At 33.9% G+C, this 21,859-nt stretch overlaps 1 protein-coding gene across 10 annotated transcripts in view; it reads left to right on the forward strand.

Annotated features, from left to right (window-relative positions):
* Positions 1–21,859, forward strand: part of RPGRIP1L (RPGRIP1 like) — a 79,115-nt gene that overhangs the window by 34,904 nt on the left and 22,352 nt on the right. For 9 of the 10 annotated variants that reach the window (XM_054198874.1, XM_054198881.1, XM_054198875.1 and 6 more), the window contains 10 exons: positions 798–977; positions 1,629–1,746; positions 2,709–3,161; positions 4,184–4,335; positions 6,665–7,031; positions 8,688–8,902; positions 10,062–10,145; positions 10,930–11,001; positions 12,577–12,754; positions 13,901–13,998. In XM_054198874.1, coding sequence (XP_054054849.1) covers positions 798–977; positions 1,629–1,746; positions 2,709–3,161; positions 4,184–4,335; positions 6,665–7,031; positions 8,688–8,902; positions 10,062–10,145; positions 10,930–11,001; positions 12,577–12,754; positions 13,901–13,998 — 1,917 coding nt within the window. The remainder of the gene's footprint in view (positions 1–797; positions 978–1,628; positions 1,747–2,708; positions 3,162–4,183; positions 4,336–6,664; positions 7,032–8,687; positions 8,903–10,061; positions 10,146–10,929; positions 11,002–12,576; positions 12,755–13,900; positions 13,999–21,859) is intronic. The other variant, XM_054198883.1, reaches the window with a different exon arrangement.

A 21,859-nucleotide genomic window follows, 5' to 3' on the forward strand; every position in this document is an offset into this window, starting at 1 on the left:
TCTTCCTATCATGTTAATTTTAAAATAATTTTTGTTTAAGTCGTCTGTAATTTGTGGTAGTGTACTATAAGCATGGAAGTTCTAAAATGTGATATAGCGATGCTTAGCAACCTCTCTTTGGTTATACCAGACAATGTTCTATTTTTTTCTCTCACACATAAGTTGTAATTTTATTGTTTACAGCAAAATTGAAAATGAAGTGGGGATGGGGGGAAGAAATCAGTGAAAAAATAAGTTTGAATTCAGTTTCCACTGTTCTGGTGCCTTTGTTTTATTTTCTTGAGGAAGTGTTTACTGTCAACAGAATCTTTTTCTGCCACTGAAATGCAAATGATAATTCTATAATGATAATGAAAAAAAGAAAGCAAAAAAAATCAACCAGCAAACCCCTAGATGAAAATTAAAACCCCAGTATTAATAACAGAAGCAATGTAGACTTGAGAATAGTAATTCAGGTTTTGTACATTCACTGAAGGAGGATTATTAATTGTATAAAAGGCAAATATATTAAGGGGTTTGTGTTTTCATTGGATAGACAGGAGTGATTGCTTCTGAGTATCTCATACATTTTAATTGGTTCCTGATAATTACAAGATTATATTCCTGAATACAATCCTGACACTTACCGGTCTACCTCATTCCTATTTTTTGTGTTACCACATGCTCAAAACTTACAAAGTTGTGCTTCCTGTCTTATTGGTCCAAAATTATATCCCAGTGTTACATTTAACCAGGCACAAAGACATCCAAATATTTTGCAGAAGTTTGTTCTAGTAATTTTTTCAAATGCGTTCCAGGTTCAAAAGCAGAAGAAGAACGGGGACCTTATGTTTTTGGAAAAAGTAGAAGATGATATCCATAAAGACTTAGAACACTCCATGTGGGAGCTGCAATTAACACATGCAGAAACAGTGCAAGAACTTGAAAAGACAAGGAATATGTTAATTGTGCAGCACAAAATTAACAAAGATTACCAGGTACTAAACTCTACTTATAGTGGAAAATAACCTGATAATAACTTATTAACAAGCACCAGAACCTGAAATAATTAAGATTTGCAAATTTATCAACAAAGACAGTCTGGTTATAGGTAACCTAACCTAAGATTTGCTGTTGTTGAAAGTATTGTTTAAAAAAACGTGAGATCCAAATGACTATAACTTCAGCCTTTTAACTCACCTTGATCAGAGCACTCAAACCATGCCTTCTTGGGATTCTCTCTGAGCTCTTATCAGGTCCTTACAGGAAAAATAGTAAGTGTACTTATCAAATAAGCTTCCTTTTCCACAACACCCTATTTTTACGCTCATGTGATGGATTATTGCAGATCATATTTTGAATTTTCATTCAATTAATATAAGTTTAAAATAAGAAAATCATTAAAGAAAAATTAAGAACATTGTATTGAAAGAATAGCTAGTCTGTTTTTCTTAATAATGTATTTTAGATTTTTTTGCTGAAATTTGAGCTGATTGCTGTATTGCAGAGTTAAAAATTGCTGCTCTTTTTGTGTACTCTAAGTGTTCTTTCCTCAAATCTAACTGTATTTTAATTTGTAGCCAAAAGCATGTGCAGCTTCAGTGCAGACAAGCCTCAAAAGTCCTTTTTACATACATATTTTTTTTCAGACTGAAGTAGAAGCAGTGACACAAAAGATGGAGCATCTACAGAAAGACTATGAGTTAAAACTGGAACAGTATGTCCATCTTCTTGATATTAGAGCTGCACGCATCAGAAAACTAGAAGGTATCTTTATATTCTTTGTTAATTTTTTTTAATGTTCTATCTCTTGCAAATTGTTGTAAATTTGTTCTTTAGTCGAAACTAAAACTGGTGCGAAGGACAGTTCTTTCACGGAAAATTATCTGTTTCATTGACTTACATGATGAAGTTATTAATCAAACAAAATTCAACAAAGCAGTTTATGCTGCAGCTATTGTTGAATAAAACTACCAAACTTAGTTTTTTATTGTTTTAAAAATAAATCGTACATTTACGGTCAACCTTTTATTTTGCTGTCCTATAATTACGTAATCATTTTATCTGTTGCTAAAAATCCCACAGTCATGGTGTAATATACTTGCGGAATATTTCAGTATGATGAATTTAAAAGGCTGTTTTAATGGCTTCAGTGTAGAAAAGGTGCATAGGAAGCCCGAAATAGGATACCTTATAAACCCAGTGTCTTAACAATTTTCATGTTTTGTGTCCAAGTTGTATCCCCTGTACTGAAGAACTGCATCATGATTTATGTTCTAATTCTATAAGCATGTGTTGTGATTTGTTCACTGTTTACCACCTGTGAGGCCAGGCAACACGTAAAGGTCTTTGCTGATATATGTATCTTAAGTCTCTGCTGCATTTGCATAGTGATACTTATTTTGATCATTGCATAAGACTTCTGAATTTTTGCTTGTTAACTCCCTTGTAATCTGTTATTAATTGTTAGGGACCTGTGTCTATTTTTATGTATATTGAAGCAGCTCCATTGTGGAGGTGTGTTGATTCTTGATTGTTGTCAGTGTGCTAAATGAGCGGTAGATATATGATTTTAAATGTGTGATTTCTTTTTTGATAATGCCTTTAAGAAAGTAACATTGTTAATATACTTGGATTATGTTTTTTCCCTCTCTACTCAGCTGTTAACTATATTTGATTTTTAAACAAGATGGTCATACTGCAGCTCTATTCTATTTTATTTGTTGCAGCACAACTAAGAGATATTGTCTATGGTACAAAACCACATAAAACCAGACCGGAAATACTGCCAGGTGACCCAGGGGATGAATTTGATGAAACATTACATTTAGAAAGAGGAGAGAACCTTTTTGAAATTCATATCGGCAGAGTGATCTTCTCTTCTGGAGCTATGCATGCCTTTGGTGACCATGAACCTGCAACTTTTTGTACTTATGCATTCTATGACTTTGAACTACAGATAACCCCAGTAGTTTATGGGCGTACCGCATCATACGACTTCACTTCCCAGTATCTTGTGCAGGCTGATGACTGCTTCTTGCACTATATACAGCAAAACAGTATCACACTTGAGGTTCATCATGCGTATGGCACAGATTATGAAACAGTTGCTGCGTGTCAACTGAAGTTCCATGAAATCCTGGAAAACAATGGGAAGATCCACAGCACAGCAAATTTAGTTGGTAATTAACATATCAAAAAGTATTCTGTTTGATGCGGCATTGTAAGTGACAATTAAGTAATGCGTATTTGGCCAACAATGAATTAATGTATTACTATTTCAAAAGAAAAAAAAACGTTTTAAACAACATGATGTTTCCTGTTGGCTGTGCAGCATGTTCTGGTGATTCTACCAACAGTTGTAGGAAATCTGACAGGTGTAATTTTGCCCATAATGACTGAGGACAAAGATGGTATTAGTGTAGTGATCTTGAAGTATGTGACGTGATGGAAATGGCATTAGAAAACCTTGTCTGAAAATAGCAAGTGATTCTTTACCCTGTATAAAGGTTACTTGCAAAGTGTTACTACAACATATGCAAAGAATTTAACAAAACATAGTATCACCTTACTCAACAGAATTATACAAAAAAACCCGTGGAGAAAGTAGGTAGTAGAGCAGCGTACTTGATTGCATTGTGGTGCTATTCATATGTTAGAATTTCTTTATGAATACTGTAGAGAAGATATTTTAAAATAAGATTGATATTCTTTTTCCTTTTGCTTTATTATATTATCTCTTAGAAGTATTTTGTCAGATCAGTACATTCAGAGACCTCTAACTGCCTGCTTTTGTCAAAAATCAGGTTTAATAAGCCATTAGAAAGTGATATTTTTGCCAGTAATTTAAACTGCATACCACTTCATGGGACTTTTCCAGTTGTTGACATACAAAACTGTCCTAAGCTTCATTTACCTTACAGGGGTTAAAATAATGAACTTGACTATATAGCTTGAACAGTAAATATTGCAGATTACAATATGAAGAAATGGTCATGATTTGGTTTTGGATCATACATATAAAGCCAGAGGAGTTGTTGTTTCTGTTTCTAACATGAAATGCACATCTTATGTCACAAACACTGTCATAATGCATAGGCACAAGATAACTAATATTTAATTGGTGGTGTTTCCTAGCTTTTGACATAAGTACTTCAATTTTGAAAAGAAAATGAATGCAGTCCTGTACATTTTATTCCTTTAGGAATCAAAGAAAACATTCAAAATTATGGTACAGTAGAATACTGGATCAGGTTACGAGTTCCTATGGATCAAGCTATTAATCTCTACAAAGAGAGGTCAAAGGCTCTGGGGTACCTAACATCCAATTTTAGGGAACGTGAACAATCATCCCAGGTATGTTTGGGTTTGTACTTCATAGTCTTGATAAACTGTTCAAAATTAACTTTTTTCACTTCAAATAGTTTGTTTCAAGTCTTGATATGTTCAAGGTTAACAAAGGTAAAGGCTCTTGAACTGGAAAATATCTTTAGCAGTTGAATGGAATGAAAATGTTTTTCATATAAAGAGATAAAGAACCAGTTGAATTATAGCTTTCCTGAACAGACAAAGTCTTGAATATCAGTTATTTACTAAAATTATCACTAGATTATTTGAAATTATTATATTTAATTTTATATAACCTGTAAGTGCCAGATTTTGTTAACGTTTTGTTCTAGTACAATATTCAGGAATGTTAAACCAACTGAGTGTCAGATCAGTGTAACAGGTGAAGCAGTTGTTTAAAAAGTCTCCAAGTTCTTAATGTTTCAGTATTATGAGATTGAAATTATTTCATGTTTTCTTTTTTCTTTTTTTTAAGATGGGTAATGGAGAGAATTTTGATAATATAATGCACTGTATAATCATGTTTAAGGGTCACAGAACAGAAAGACAGAAAAAGGACTTTCAGGCATCTTTAACAGTTTTTTTTAAGAAATAAAAACGATCAGGTTGAAATGTATAAATTAAACCACTTTAGAGTTTCTAACGGCCAATTTCTTTTGTCTATTGCTGTTTAAATTACTGTAAGTCTGGAGTAACTTTAATGTTTTGTATTTTTCCATAATGTAAATTTAGATTGTACCAGAATATCAATGGATTCCATGATGTAATCTGAGAAGTATGTTTAGTGTATGAATTCTATTAAAAGTCCATGTAGGCTTTAGAATAACTTTGTATCTGATAACATTGTAACATTTGCTTTAAATCTGATTTTTAAAAGAATCAAAGGTTTTTTTAACTAACTCACAAAATCTGGCCATTGTTAAATGCCAAAATCTGTTATTTAGTTTTCTCTATTTTTGATAATGTTATTTCTAGTTGTGTTACCAATCCAAACACAGCTGAAAGGTAAGGCCTGTGGAACAGAACGTTTTGTTGTAATTATTGTAAAATTACAAATTCAAACATGGCAACTGAAATATACTGATTACATGGGAGCAAATAAAATAGGAAAAATGGCAGAAATTCAGAACAGCTTCTACAGAGCTGTTTGAAACACTGTAGTTTTCAGAAATGTTTCACGGCAGAAACTAGAAGTCATACAGCTAGAGCAGACGGTTACATTTTGTTAAGTAGCTTCAGTTGTGCGTTCCAAAATTTAAGCTTTCACTAGTTAAACATATATATAAAGTTTTCTGTCCTGTATAGCCGGCAGAAATCATGGAAACTTGAACTGTACATAAACTGCTATAATTTATTTTTTTTTCCAGTTGTGTATGTAGCCAGAAATAGTAGTCTTAAGGTTGCATGTTAAGGACTTAAACTGTCATGCTTGGTTTTCTCATTAATTATTTCAGTGTGAATTATGTAATCAAAATATTTAACATTTTGTCACACAAAATCAAATTCATACACATTCCCCCATGAACCAGAAGACAGAACTCTGGCTTCTGCAAGCAAGATAATTATGTACAATTAATGAAAAGAGCTGTGACATTACAGTAAAGAAGGGGAGCGTTTTGAGATCAGTATAGATGGGGATTACACATTTAAGATGAGTAATGTTACTTTTTTCTCTTTACTCTTTAATTTTTACTAAAATGAATTTCCCAGTTTGCCAACTATGCATTCCACAGCATGTACAAGCCATGCTGATAGGTGTGCAATCAGTCAATTCAAAAAATTTGTGATAGCATTGAGTTTTTTTAATTTACTTTACAAATCTATTATTACTCTTCAGATGCTGATTTCTAATATTTTGTAAATTGTTTATGTAGGTAAAGGGTTTGGATGAAGAAAAAAACAGAGGAATCTGCAGTGCAATTTTAATTATTGAAAAGTACATATATTTTAAAAGGACTACAGCTGTAAAAATTTCTTGACACAGAATAGCTGTCAAGAATCAGAATCCTTAACTTTAAAGTGGCATTAGATACGAATCACTCTTAAAACCGTGATCTTCACTGCTTTGTAGATAATCAAATTACAAGTAGATCATAAAACTTTAGAAGAATAAAGCAAACAATCACAGGCCTGAAAGGATTAACCTCTTATTTCCTTATATCAACAACCCGAGAGATGTTGTTGAATTTATAGAACAAGTAATATTTTGACATATAAAATTAAACAGTAGTTGCAGTGTCATTGGAATACTCAGTTATTTGTTCTATTTATATAGTTCTTAGAGTTCGTCAACTTAAGAATTCTAATGTTTTTAATTTAACTTCTTTTTCATTTCAAGCAGCAGATACTCAGAACTGCCCAAGTCAGCACTTCAACAGATGGCAATTTAAATGAGCTCCACATTACAATAAAATGTTGTAACAATCTACAATCCCGAAAAAAACATCTTCAGCCAAATCCTTATGTTGTCTACAAGTTCTTTGATTTTGCAGACCATGATACTCCCATCATTCCTAGCAGCAACAACCCACAAGTAGATGACCATATGTGTTTCCAAGTGCCAATGAATGCAGATTTAGACCGATACCTAAAATCAGAATCCTTAACCTTTTATGTATTTGATGATGGTGAAACAGAAGAAGGTGCTTACGTAGGGAAAGCAAATGTGCCTCTTATTTCTCTAGCGCATGACAGATCTATCTCAGGTAAGAATTAGAACTCTTTAAACTTAACAAAATCTTCACTTCCTGTTTTGTGTATCTTTAAATCTCTCTAAGAACCTAACTAAAGAAAAGCCTTTCAGAGAGATATCTGGACAGGCTGGGTTGATGGGCCAAGCCTGATGGTATGAGATTCAACAAGGCCAAGTGCCGGATCCTGCACTTGGGTCACAACAACCCCATGCAACGCTACAGGCTTGGGGCAGAGTGGCTGGTGAGCTGCCCAGCGGAAAAGGACCTGGGTGTGTTGGTTGACAGCTGGCTAAATATGAGCCAGCAGTGTGCCCAGGTGGTGAAGGCGGCCAACAGTATCCTGGCCTGTATCAGGAATAGTGTGGCCAGCAGGACTAGGGAAGTGATTGTCCCCCTGTACTCAGCACTGGTGAGGCCCCACCTCGAGTACTGTGTTCAGTTTTGGGCCCCTCACTACAGGAAAAACATTGAGGTGCTGGAGCAGGTCCAGGGAAGGGCAACGGAGCTGGTGAGGGGTCTGGAGCACAAGTTTTAGGAGGAGCGGCTGAGGGAGCTGGGGGTGTTCAGCCTGGAGAAAAGGAGGAAAGACCTTCTCACTCTCTACAGCTACCTGAAAGGAGGGTGTAGCGAGGTGGGGGTCAGTCTGTTCTCTCAAGTAACTATAGGCTATAGGACAAGAAGAAATGGCCTCAAGTTGCCCCAGGGGAGATTTAGGATGGATATTAGGAAAAATTTCTTCCCTGAAAGGGTTGTCAAGCATTGGAACAGGCTGCTCAGGGAAGTGGTTGGGTCACCATCCCTGGAGGTATTTAAAAGACATGTAGATGTGGCACTTAGGGACATGGTTTAGTGATGGGCTTGGCAGTGGCTAGGTTACGGTTGGACTTGGTGATCTTAAAGGTCTTTTCAAACCTAAATGGTTCTATGATTCTAAAAACCCATCTCATTAATCCGCTGGTCCTGTCTGACAGAAGTTTAAACTCCAGTGAAAGTCCTGAAAAAAAACTTTTCATCTCAATCTCACTTAAGTCATGGCTAGTGAAAAGTCTAGTGTCAGAGCTTTGAAACTGATGAATGATTTTTGATATAAACATTAAACTTCAAACATTAAAGAAAGAAAAAGCCAAAGGTGAAAAAAAGTTTCAAATATCTCTTTTGTTTACTAGAACATTGTCAACTAGAAGACTATCATGACAATTTTAAACTATGATTCTGTAATTGTCCCATATAAATGGATAATAGGAGAAAATTTGCAAGTGAATTTAGGGTGTTTCTTCTGTGATAAAGATTTAGCAACTCGCGGGTTTTTAAAACTTTTATTTTCTTTAATAAAAGTAAGTATTAGTAAAACACGGAAATGTTTCAGTTGGATCTTTTGAAAGATGTCAGTAAGAATGAGTTATCTGTTATTGGATTATCTGAGAAACCCACAAGAGATGTTGAATGAACGCAGTAATCCAGTCCCTTCTAAATCGTGTATTTTTAAATGTACATAGCGTTATATTGGATATATTTGGATCTATGAAACGCAATATTTTGACGCTATTTACTTCTAAAATGAAGACTATTAAGTTATTTAATTCCTTAATCCCATTCAGTTTTGCATTGCGTTTTCATGTATGTGTATAGAATAAGATAAATGAGACAAGATTTGCATTTTGCTTTCAGGTACTTTTGAACTAACAGATCCTGAAAGACGTGCTACTGGTACCATCACAGTAGAATTAAAATGGAAGTTTGTCTACCTGCCACTAAGTGGAGCAACGGTGGCTGAAGACTTAGGAAATTACATTCAAAATGAGAAATCAATGGCAACTAAATTACTAGCAGAGGAAAAAACGCAGACTTCAGCCCTGTCTCCTCCTTTTACTTCATCAGTGACAGTAAGTAATTTAACAAACTCCCAGAAGTTAAGAGATATAAAAGACCTATTACAGTAGGTTGTTTAGTTCTTCCCTCATGACCAGGACTTGTCCTTGCTGTAAAATAATGCGTAGTGCAAATACTTCATATAACCACCATCTCTGACTTCTTTTGGGATGTGAAATTTTTCTTGTGTCCAAAATATTTATAATGGTAGATAACTGGTTAGCAAAAGGGTGGGGAGAAAAGGGAGGAGGAATGACAAATATTAAATGTCTTCCGTATAAATTTAGTGCTTATTAATTCTCTTTCCAATGTAGATGTCCTACATAAAATGTAGTCACATGCTTCTGCGATTTCAGGGCTATGGTTGAAATTTATGACAGTTATGAAATCACCTGTTTTTTCTGTGGTCTCTTAGAACTCAGTCAGCTGTCAGAATTCTCAAGCAGCCAGACCCAAGCCATACGTACAGATATGTAGGTGTATCTGCGGCACACTCTTCCTTATTCTGGTGCCTGGAGCATGGTGCTAAGATACCCAATTGCTTCTTAAAAATCACTCATAAATTAAAAGTATTGTAAGGATTTTTTTTCTATATAAAAATCACTGGAAATGGAGGATAATTTCTACCTCCATCAAAATAGTAAAACATGAAGAATAATAAACCACTTTTTCTCTATTATTTTTTGTCTTTTCTATTATAACAACATAACAGAAATATTTCTGTATAGTTTTGTTAATTTTGCAACTATTACCAGTCTGTTTTCTGTTTCTGCATTAAAATTCTTCAAAGGGAGTGGGACGAGGAAAGGTGTCAAAGATACATTAAGCCTACAGAACAAGAAAAGGAATCAAGCACTCCATAAATGATAATAATAAATCTTTCTGCCACATATATGATACCACTGACCTCAGTCCTACAATTATTTCTCACCTGGAATTCACATTGCATTCTGTAGATGTTCTGTAGAGTTTTGTACCCATTTGTGGCTGAATTCTGAAAGGTGTCTCCAATTGGGGGGCTTATTCAAGCAACATCTACATAGTCTTGCCTGTTTAATTTAGTGCAGTTGGATTTGTCTTCGAGAAAAATTAGAGTCCCTCAAAATTTACTGTAAAATAAGATGGTTAGAATATGGCAGTAAATTGTCTTCAACTGTATTTGTTATATTACAGAAACCAACACCCAAACCAAGGAAGCGTGTAGCTCAAGCAGAGAAGAAAGTATCTTTTCCAGATCTTAGTACAATACAGATGGCAGTAAGTTTTAAGTATTTTACTTGTGCATGTTGAAGTAAGAAAGACTATTTATGTCTCAGTATGGACAATTTGTAGAACTAATAATCGAGAACACTCAATTGTTTTAGTAAGAGATGACTGCAATGTCCCAGACAGTGAATGATAGCACAGTGCTACATATAGGTGGGGGACACAATACAGGGGTATTTGTGTGACTCCCTCAGAATTGCTTGCTGTCCTCCACAGTTTGCAAGTTCCAACTTTCATAGACTTAGGGCAGATTCTAACAGGAGCAATCAGCTGTCTCCACATTGTGTTTCTCAGCTTTCTGGTTTATTAATGAAAATGTCTTTGTACAGTGTACCACTTGCACAGACGTACAAATGGCTCTACAGAAACCAGCTTGATCCAAACAGGTCCTGAGTGTTGTGCTAATGAGATACACAATTTGACACAATTGAGTCACCTCTTAAACAAGGTTTATCAGCTGAGATTCCACACACTGTAAAAACAATTACACTTGTGAACTTAGAACGCACTATCGTGTACAGCCTGCCAGACTCTGGGAGAGTCTGCATGGAACTAACTCAAACACATCTAGTGTATGGTGTAAATTTTCATTTGATTTTAAATAATCTGCTTTCAGAGACCTGAGAATAGGCTGTATTTACTCTTTTAATTAAATCTAGTAAGTTAAAGTAGGTTCTTTAACAGCTAATTATAGAAAGTTATGAGCATTATTATCACTATGTGTTATTTGTCTACTATATATTAAAGTCTTCCTCTTATTTTACCCATAACTTAGGGCTCTGTTGTTGAAAATAACATGGAACTTGCACAGAACATGAAGGCTTCAAGAGTTCCAAGTGTTTCAGAGGTATGAGGTTATTCAAGTTTTGCTGTTTTGTATAATATATTGCATTTGAATTTCACGTATATGTTATTTCTTCAGAGTCATGCAACGGAATTCAAACTAGCGTAAAGTAAGATCTCAAAAACTTCACTTGAATTATGAAAAAAGTTACTCCTTGTGATGACAGTCTTATGGTTTTTGGTCATTAAAAAGGAAGGAATATCTCTACTTACTTTCTTCTGTTTTGGATGAAGTTTATTTTTTCTTCCCTCTAAAAATTACCATTATATAGCTGAAGGAAATGAAGATGAAATGGAATAACTCTGGAATATTGCTAAATATGTAGCATTCCAAGGAGAAAAGTATTAAATATTGTAATTTGTAACAGTCTAATTGATTGTGAAAGTAAGTTGTGGCAGATTGGCAAACTGTAGTTTCTAGTGGTGTAACACAACATTTAATTACTAGGTCTTACCTTGCTTTCGCTTTTCTGCTTTAAAGCTCATCTGGGGCTTTGATTGAGAAGTTAAGTCTCCCACCACTTCAGGTGGTATTGGTCAACTAGAATAATCAAAAAGTATTCTCTCTCTGAAAAGTTTATCCACAAAATGCAACTCTGTCACTGAAGGAATTAAAAAGAATGGCCAAACATTGTAAAACACAGTGGTTATGACATATCATCTATGCCAAAGAGGAGCATAAGAGATATAAAGTCAGTTTTCTACAACTTGAAAACTTCAAGGATAACCTTTATTTATAGAATAAGGCTTTTCAGCGTTTCTTAGTGTTGCTTTGCTTTGTGTGGCTCCAAATGTGTTAGAACAGAAATAACTCTTCAGGTCCATTTTTGGAAAACCTGGTTGTTCTGTGGACAGCTGAAAGTTATCTCATGGATGCTGAGGGTGGGAGGTGAGGCATCGATGTTTCTGTGTAAAATTCAGTCCTAGAGGAGAGAACTGCTGGATAACAAATAATGCATGCATCTCCAGCAAATTTCCCTGGAAGATGCCATTTCTGTAATGTTATATCCATTGATGAGGTATTATTCTAGGTAATTGTACTCAAAGAGAAAGAAGGGAATAAGAATACTTCAGAGTAAGTTATGCACTAAAGATGTTTTACCTTAGATAACATGTTTGTATTTTGTAGCAAAGCCAATTCTTTTTTATATGATTTTAGTTTGCTTTTGAGACTGAAGATGTTGTATAATTTAAGTTATAAAATTGCCAACTGAGTGAGTGTGGTGATGGTGTTTGGTTTTGGTTTTGTTTTTTTAACTGAGTCTTGTTAGAACTGAAAGAGCTGAAATATAAATGAATCTGAAAATCTAACAGGCTGTATATATCTTGACAGGTACCAAATGATTATAATAGTTATGTTTTCACAAATATACGTTGTTAGAGAATTGTCTTTCTACTGTATCAATTATTTGTTACTGCAGTTGACAACTTCTCATTGTTTCCTGCGCTGCAGAAGCAATATAATTGTTTAAAGGCTATGTATAATGAATGAGCCATAACTCTTTGAGTTTTGAACTTTAGTAACTTTTACTATTCAAGGAGTGTTATAAAGACTGTAAGTTTATCTATTTTTATATAGCATGTGGCATATGAGGTTAAACAAGAAAGGCTAGCAGATGGTAAGGTGGAGGAGATGGCTGAAGAAATTCAACCAGAAAAAGAAGACCTCTCACATCTGTCAGAGGGCCAGTTGGCTGACCAAAGCTCACTTACCTCTGGAGACGAGACAGAAGTAGCTGAAGAATTGGAACCAGAAGGTAGAATTTATTTTTATGAATAAGTAACTGTATTTTCTTAATAAATCTATGTCTCGTTCCATTTTCTTAAGCATTTCTTACTAGCAGTGGGAGCTGCCTCATTATGAGAAGCTTCATGACAGAAATGATATTCTGGTGTACTTTATAGCTGAAGCTGGGCGGTGGATACGGTGGTGTTATTTTCTTCCCAAATGGAAACTGTATTGTAATTGAATGCAAAAATCTGGTATCTGACCTAGATTCATAAAATATTAAAGGAAACCTGGCTTCTATTTAAATGTCTTTATATTCTCCCTTAGAACTATGCTGTTCTAAAGACTATTTTAATGAATATGCTCCTTTTGTCTGCAGATAACAGCCAATGCTGATATCGAAAATCCTTTCAGACAGTGAAAGGGGTAGTCTGTCTTATCACATCTGTGACATAAAGTTGTTAGAGGCAGATTTATTTAAAGATTATAAAAGCCGGGTCATCCTGTTCCACCTCTGAGCTTAAACTGTTTATCATTGAAATAAACCAAGTCCACGATACCAAGTTTAAAGTAAAAGCACAAGCAGGATGTTAAATTTTATGTTTAGTTGTTTGCAGCTTCTGTATAAGAATTCATTAGAAAAATTGGAAAAACATGATGTCGAATCCCTGTTGTGCTTATAAGTAATTATTTCTCCAGCGAAGAAAGACCTGAATGCTTTAGAAAACAATCCACCTGCATACAGAACTCTTTTTTTTTTTTTTTTTTTTTTTTTTTTTTTTTTTAAAAAAAAAAACCCAACACGTTCTTCTTTACATGTGCATGGTTTTAAACGTAGTCAGAGGAAATCCACAAATTCAGGCCATATTCTTATATGAAGCTAACTTCTGTTCATAGTTCAGTTCATCACAGGACTCATATCATTCCACTCATCAACTTTCATCTGGGAAACATTACTTTTTTTTTTTTTTCAAATCAGAAAAAAATACAGTTTAGTCATCTTTAAAGGTCATTGATTTGCCAGTGTTAATCTTCTGCAAGGAACAGAAGATTTACCTAGCACTTATATGTTATTTATTAGCAAAGCACATATATTGCTATCAGGTTTCTCAGCAAGTCTCAGATGGACTACAAATACAGGCGGGTTTAACTACACTGATTTTGTTTTTTGCAGATCAAGATTATAGACAAGAAAATGATGCCATAGAATCAATAATAACTGACAGCGATGACTGTATTGTTTCAAGTCCAGTATCCAAGAATATTAAACAGGTGAGTCTCAGAGTATTTATGGAAATTATTTGGTAAGTAAGAAAAATATTTTAAGCCTAATGTCCTCTAAGAGTAGCTTTGCTGTATCTAAGGTCAGATTTTAAGCCATTTTCAAAGAATGTATATTTTCCTGTTTCCAGTTCAAATAGACACTTTTTCACAGAATAAAAGCAAAGTTAACCTGACCATATTGTACATGTGATTTATAGGTGTGTTTTTAATGGGGAAATTTGTTGTCATCTTTTCCATCATTGTCATACACACTTAGAAGTAGACATTTCTAATTAGTTTCAATCTGAATTCAGATTTTAGTCCTGCACACAATCTCCCTAATGAAAGATAACTGTTGTAATTTGAATGACCAAAGAACTTAGTCTTGTTCTTCACTCCTACCTGTTGCCTTTATGTGGGGAAAATGTGCTTTTCTGCTGCTTCTAGTACTTTCTGAGGAAGGGGAGGATATTTCTCTTGTCAAGGCCTGTAGTAAATCTACAATGCTTAGCTACCCACTGTGTTTCATCCCAGTATGTTGACTTGATCAAATGTTGCTGAAATGGCAATTGCATAAGCTTGAGGTTGTTAATAATAATAATGCAAACCTTGCATGTATTTTTCTAGTTCATCCACATAGATTTCTTTTTGTTCCTGACTTCCCAACAGTTTTAGAACTGAACATCAGTTTTTAATAAAGTTTGTACATGTACAGTATCCAATAACTTCAGTGTGTTACATTTTCTATTATTAGTTTTGGGCATGCACATACTCTCTTGACTTGTTCTTAAAACTAGGAGTTCATTAACATGAAGTATATATAAAAATAGATATAAAATAATAGAGCATAACACAAATTTGGAATGTTTACTTTGAACAGTATTTAAATTCTGTAGTTCTCTAAAAAAAAAAAGAATATTTCATACTTTTAGATCTAACATTGACTGAACAATCTTTAAAAATATAAAACTAGCACTTAAAACTGATTATAATACTTCCAACAGTTAATACTTCTCTGGTCTGTGTTAGCCTTCTTTTAAAGTACCAGTTGTGTACTGTTATATCCTACCAGTCTTAACTTTTTTAATGTTCTGCAATGTGATAACGTAGAGGTAGTTTGATGATTTTATTTTTTTTAAATCCTTTTTTCAAGGCCGTGTGTGACATCTTACAAAGTAACTAGCAACAAGAAGCAATGCTTCGTAAGAGAAGTATTGCTCCTTTTTTTTTTTTCTAAGTCGTAGAAGGGATTTAGAAATGCTATCAATTATATATGCTGCAGAAAGATACAGAAGGTACTTTTGAAGACAGAATTGCATTGTTTATATGTAAGATGTCAAAAAATTGTTTCACCTGTAATTTTGAGAACTAAAATGACTGCTACTCATCACTGTTAAGTCAAACTATAATATGGTTTATCTATACATTTCTGTGTTTTATTTTATCAAAATTATTTAAGAACACATCTGAGACGATTTTGAGTGTGGATTCATTTCAGGTTCGTTAATTTCTACCTCTGTCCATTGATCTGTTCCTCTGGTAAAAAAGTGCATGTTCAAGAAGGGTAGATAAGGCAACAAAAGCTATATAAACTATTAAGGCAACGTGTTTGATAAATATTGGATTTTAAAAATAGGCATTGGTATATTTGAAATCTTGGTTTAATTATAGAATACAGCATGTGAAAATTGTGATTGAATTTGTATTTTTTTTTTTAACATTAAAAGTCACTGCCTTTTATCTTTTGAGATAAATATCCTGCTGGTAATCAAACACTGTAAATAAGTCTTGTGATTTTTAGAGATCGTTATGCTAATTATCCTAGAAATCTGAATTGTATGCCAAACTGTTTAAGCCATTTAAGATCATACTGTTTCTTTTTTGCATGTTGCAAATTAGACAGTTCATGGTTATTTCTTAGATATGTTGATCATAAAGGGTATCTAACAGATTTTCCAGTACTTAGCTGTACCACTTGCTTCTTTCTCTTTTCTTCTTGTCTATGATGTATAATTAATCATAGATTACTTCATTTTGTTTCATTTCATTTACAACATTTATGAGCTTCACTTTGTCGGTATGAAATGCTTGTCCCCTTCTTTCCTTTCCAAAGTGGCGTAATTAGTGTTAGCATCTTTTTTAACAGGCTACATAAAGTTTAGTGGCTGGATTAAATCAAGTCATTAACATAATGTGCTATACAATTTGCCCCTATCTCTTTTCGTTTCCAGTACATCAAAGTGCCACAGAGTGCCAGTGTAATTGGGCCTTGCTAGCTTGTCAGGTTCAGTCAGGCTGATGGCTGCTGCTTTTACTAAAAAGCTTCCAGGCATGATAATTAATAGAGAAAAGAAGTCTGAGAAATGTAAAAGTTTGGACAGTTCTCTATGAATATTTCATACATTGGAATAATCAGAAGTTAACATTATCAATTTGATGTATAATACATTGATTAAAAGCCTTGTTTCATATCCTCAAAATAGACATCAAAACTGGAAATTTGCATTTTCTTTGGCATGGTCTTTATATTTAAAAAAAAAATAATCTTTTCTCTTCCGTCCCCTCCTCCCTTTCACCCCTGTGTCTACACTTTATCTTTACAGAAGATAATATAACATTCAATTATCACAATAAAATTTACTGCTCTCAGCTTCCGAGTTGTCTTAAAATTTGCCCATAAGGCAACTACTGGCAAAACCATTTTATTTGGTGATCGTCCTGTTTTTTTCTGTAGGTGTGTTTAGGTGTCTCTCTTTTGTTGCGGATACTGTGAGTATATTATCTTGTACTAATAGCAGTTTCTTGAAAACTGACATTATCAGTTCCTTTAAATTAAGATCTTGAGGTCTAATTCATTTTGACATGAAAATCTGTCTTGAACACCATTAAAAAGCAATACCAATTGCTTGTGGTTCTGCTGGTCAATGAAATATGTTTTGTGCAAAGGCGGGAAGATGCAAACCATACAGGTTATGTATAGCAAAGCAATAAATACTTTTCCCTTTATTATGCCATTTTAGTACAATTACTTGAATAGTGCATTTCCTCCTATGAGACATCTGCATTCATTGAAAAAAAGAAACCAATTTGGACATTGTATTGCCCTTTTAAATTGTGGCTGTCTTGACTTCTCTTTACATTTATTTTCTGTGGGACTCTAGTACCTTTGGTATACTTCAGGGAGACTCCGAAGTGCTCAATGTTTTTCTTAAACTGGCTTGTTCTGTGAATATCTAATCTGAATTTCGAGAACTAAAATTTTAGGGTTTTAGTATTACTCTGTGTTGCTGAGTTGGCTTGATTCTACTGTGCCAGAAATACTAATCCTTTGTGTTCTCTTGGTGTTGTCTAGATCTCACCTTACTCACTTTGTACATTCTTCCATAAGAAACTGGTGAAGTAAAAGTGCTGCACCAGCATATTTAATAAAACAAGAAATAAAATTCATGAAACAGAACTATCTTATCAGAGTAAGATAAAAGTAATTTATTAAAGCTTTATAGTCAGTATTTTCAAAGACTACTGATGGGTCTAAGATTAAGAAGGCATTTGCCATTCTCCATCTTTTAAGGTGATTATTTGCTGTTCTGGTCACTATTAGACAGTAACTAAAGTAAAAGAGAAAGTTTGAAGAATCCAGGAAGAATTTAAGTTGTCTTTTGCAACTGATAAATTTTGAGATGACAGTAGTTTGAATAGGCAGTACACTGAAATGATGGATTTACAACTTCCAGCACTTGTCAAATATACTTTGAAGTAATAATTAGAAGCATCTACTACAAGTTATTCTTCTTGATGGAAGAACTGAAAGAAGAGGGAGAAATAATACCAAAAAAAACCCAAACACCAGCTTTCAAAATGATTCAAACCAACAGAATCTTCACTCATTAGGTGTAACCCATTACCAATTAGTCAGAATATTCAGTAGAAAGTCAGATTTAAGGCTTAGTGCACAAGCCCACAGGAGAAGCGTCAACAGGAGCCACTTATAACTTAGCTGGTAATATTTTTTTTTTGTGCTTATGAATATGAATGCTCCTCAGTTGCTTACTTTAGAGTCTATATTTATCAGGGCTTATTGGCATAGATGTAAGTTATGGTGACTTTACAAGCAGAAAGGAGTATTTTTCTAACTGAAGGTCTAAAATTGATTTGAAGATTTGAAACTAGATTTGAATTTTGATTAGCTGCAAGATATATCACCAAGCAGAACTCTTTTCACACTGTGGGTAATATGAAAGAGAATCAAATTGCATTCATTTTTGCATGTCTATATTGTCCCCATACAGTACTATAATGGTGGGGGGAACAGTATCAAATCTTAAATAGTAAAGCTCTAAATAAAAAGAACAGCTGTATTAAAAATGTGCAATTTGATTTATTTTTTTTTCACCACAGATGTATTCTTAACAAATAGAAATGCTATACTGGTACTTCTGCTTTCATCCCATACTAAGGGGCTTTTTTTCTGAATGGATTAAATTTCAACTATGGATTTTTAAGTTTTAATGTATTTTTGAAATCAAACCAGAGGTCTGTGATCTACATATAGAAAAATACATGCGTAGATACACAAAAAAAAGCAGAAATTCTATTATAGTAGTCTTTGTTTAGTTTTTTACGTAATACTGCTACTTATTTCATCTTATTTCTGTAACTTAAATGTTGATATGTATTAGCATAGCAAAAATGTACAGAGTAAGACCTCTTTTTATCCAGAAATTTTCTCTTTCATGTTTATTTGCCTGCTTCCTTTTGAAATTAAAGGTAATTATAAGTTTGCAGAACACTTTACTTGGTACTGATTTAGCTAACTAGCTTTGAGGTTTGATAAAGTTGGTAATTGTTTTTTATTTTATCTGGTGGTATAATCAGTGGTGGGGATTTACGCACTAAAAAATGAAGTCTCCTCTTTGAGATAGTCTCCAGTAGAGAGGGGTGTAGCTTAGTTCAGGACTGCTTTTGCTGTCTTCCCCACTTTTGGGGGAGAAAATAAAACTCAGAGTTAAGGAAGTTTGTACTTCTCCAGTCAAAGAGCTCCAGGTATATATGCTTTTTTCTATTTATTCACGCATAGAAAAGGTTTATCTTTAAAAGCTGTTAGTTGAGGCAAAGCCACAGGCAAGTTGCAAAACTAAATCTTAAAAAAACCAATTCAACTTCAGGAGAAACATGGAACAATTTTATGTTTATGGGCAGGCAAGCCATTTGAAGGGAAGAAAGTATATTATTCAGGTGATCAGAACTGTTATTGTTAGTAAACTGCATATGCGACTTTAAGTTCAGATGTATAGTTGTCATGGTCATGGTGGGAAAGCTTCAGATCCCTCGGGGACTTGGTATTTTCTAAAACGTTTGGTGTTTTATACTGAAATTGAATTAGAAATTGTCTTTTCTGAAAAAATCAATGTGTTGATGGGTGCATTACAGATTTGCATAGAAGAGGCGGTATCTAATCATTGAATTGTCTCAAGCTGTAGCAAGTCATTCATGCCTTTGAAGGTATTAAAGATGAATGCACGCTCTGAAAATATGAATTTGGACTCTGCACTAGAGAAAATGGCAGCAACCAGGGACGTACTTATTGTCACAAAGAGATTTTTTTGTTTAATGTGTTAGTAATTCTAGACAGAGCTGAAGGGATTGCATCAAAGCTTATTACGGTGTTAATATTGTACCATTGCATTCTCCTCCTAGCACGTGGCAAAAAATCAGGGATGCTCAGGGAAGATTGTGCCTTTCCCTCCTTCACAGTAAATCTGACCCCAAAAGCGCTATTGAACAAGGAGAGATCTCTTTGCCCCAGGTCTTAGGGAGAGGCTAACGTGCATGCACTTTTGTAAGTCCCATCTATTGGAGAAGGAACAGGGAGCATTTCTGATTTGCTCTTTCTGTTCTCACATCTACACCGTTATGGGGAAAATCTAAAAATAGAAGATGTTGTTCCTAACATGAGAAGTCACTGCATACAGCTAAGGACTAGAATCATTTTTTCTAATATGTATTTTTAAGTATATATGTACCATGTTGACCTGTTAATCATAATTCCTTAGCGAGTAATGTTTGTGTGTCTGAACAGTTCAATCAGATTGACATTGCTGTGATAGCATTCCTTTGCAGCTCTGCTCTGACATTGTTATAGGATGATCACAGGAATTTGGCACTTGATAGAGCAAGAGGATAATTTCTCATTCAATAAATATATTTGTCAATCAAGTAATATTGATAGTGATTGAAGCATTGGTAGCAAATGGATGATTACTTGTGATTATTGGACAATAGCTTATAGTTCCTCTGATACGCTCTCTGCTTGAAATAGAAGGGAACAAGTGAATAAGTGGACTGTGGAAATTAATGCATAAAATATTAAGGAGTAAAGCATAAATATTTTTGATCATCGGTAAAGATAGGAATGAAGTTGATCTTACAGTTAAGAAGTTTCTTATTTTGAGTTTTTAAAGGGCAATGTGTTAGTTAAAACTGTGGATGCAAAAAATAGGAACATTGTTTACATTGTTCCTATAAGCAAGATGTTTTCAATGCCACTGTTTTGTGCAGAAAGAACAAACTTTTTTTAAAAAAAACAACTTAATTCTGTGGGATACAACTGTGGACCATTTGAGTCAACTGGAATTTTATTATTCAGATCACAGTCAGCATTTTATTGTGACAAAAAGGAAATCGGAATGTGGAATATACAGCTTCTCAAAGATGGCGGTCAAGACATTTTATGGAATTTTAAAAAGCTTCTTTTAATCTCAGACGTCAGAAAGATGAGAAAAGTTATACTGGGACTTCAAATTCTGATGTAGTATCCAATGCTTTTAGTACTTAACCTAATCCTGAAGCTTGTTGAAGAAGTTCAGTGATTCTTCCAAATCTCTGGGTAGTATTAATTAAAAAGAGTCAATATTAAATGGTAAAGAAAGAATATTGCCAGAGACTAAGTATCTTGCCCATGTTTTTTTTTCCTCACTTGAAATTAAAGCACTGAGCCAGTTTCTCAGAGACAGTCTTTGAAAGCATTTATTATTCTTTATTTTAATATGTGTCTCTAGTCTCTATTAGAGAAAATTTCATATTATATTTTGTTTTAAATACTAAATTTAAAGACTAATTTTATTCCCATCAAAGCAGAATGATTTCTGGGAAGTATTGGTCATGAGAAACTATCAGTTTTTCACTTGAATGGTACCTAAAAATTGAGACCAAGGCTTAAAAAAACCCCGCCAACTTAGGAAAAGATTTAAATAACGTACCTTGCTCTGCATCACAGAAATGAAGATGTTTCTTTAAGAATTAATTCCTATCATAGATGGGATGCTACGTATATTTTCAGCACGGCTACACAATAGGAGCGGTTTTGTATTAGCAGTGAAATATGTCATGCTAGCTATGCTGTTCTTAAGTAGTTCTATATTTTTTTTTAATTTTTAAATATCTCTTTTTAATCAGTTTGTGTTCTCTTTTGCATATGCTACGTTCATTTTTAATGGTATTAAAACCAGGCCTTAAAATATTCTAGACTGTTAAGCTCTTAAGTAATTTCTTTTTTTTTCTTACAATTTTCTAATAGTATGACGCAGTTACATGCTTCCTTATAGGTTAGAAAGCAGAATACCTGGATTTACCCTGCTATCCTTGAAAAACTGTAATATTCCTTGCCTACAGTATGCCATTACAAGTGCTAAATATGTCAAACAAATTTTAAGTTATGTAAAAGAAACACTTTCTAATACGGGATATTGTATTTGGACTTGATTCATAAACTACTGTCTGTGTACAAACTAGTTTGACATAGCTGCTAAATACTTTGGGGCGAACAAAACCACTCAGCATATCACTTTAAATACAGATGCTAATACATCTG

The sequence above is a fragment of the Rissa tridactyla genome, chromosome 4 (genome assembly GCF_028500815.1).
Source record: "Rissa tridactyla isolate bRisTri1 chromosome 4, bRisTri1.patW.cur.20221130, whole genome shotgun sequence".
NCBI lineage: Eukaryota > Metazoa > Chordata > Aves > Charadriiformes > Laridae > Rissa > Rissa tridactyla.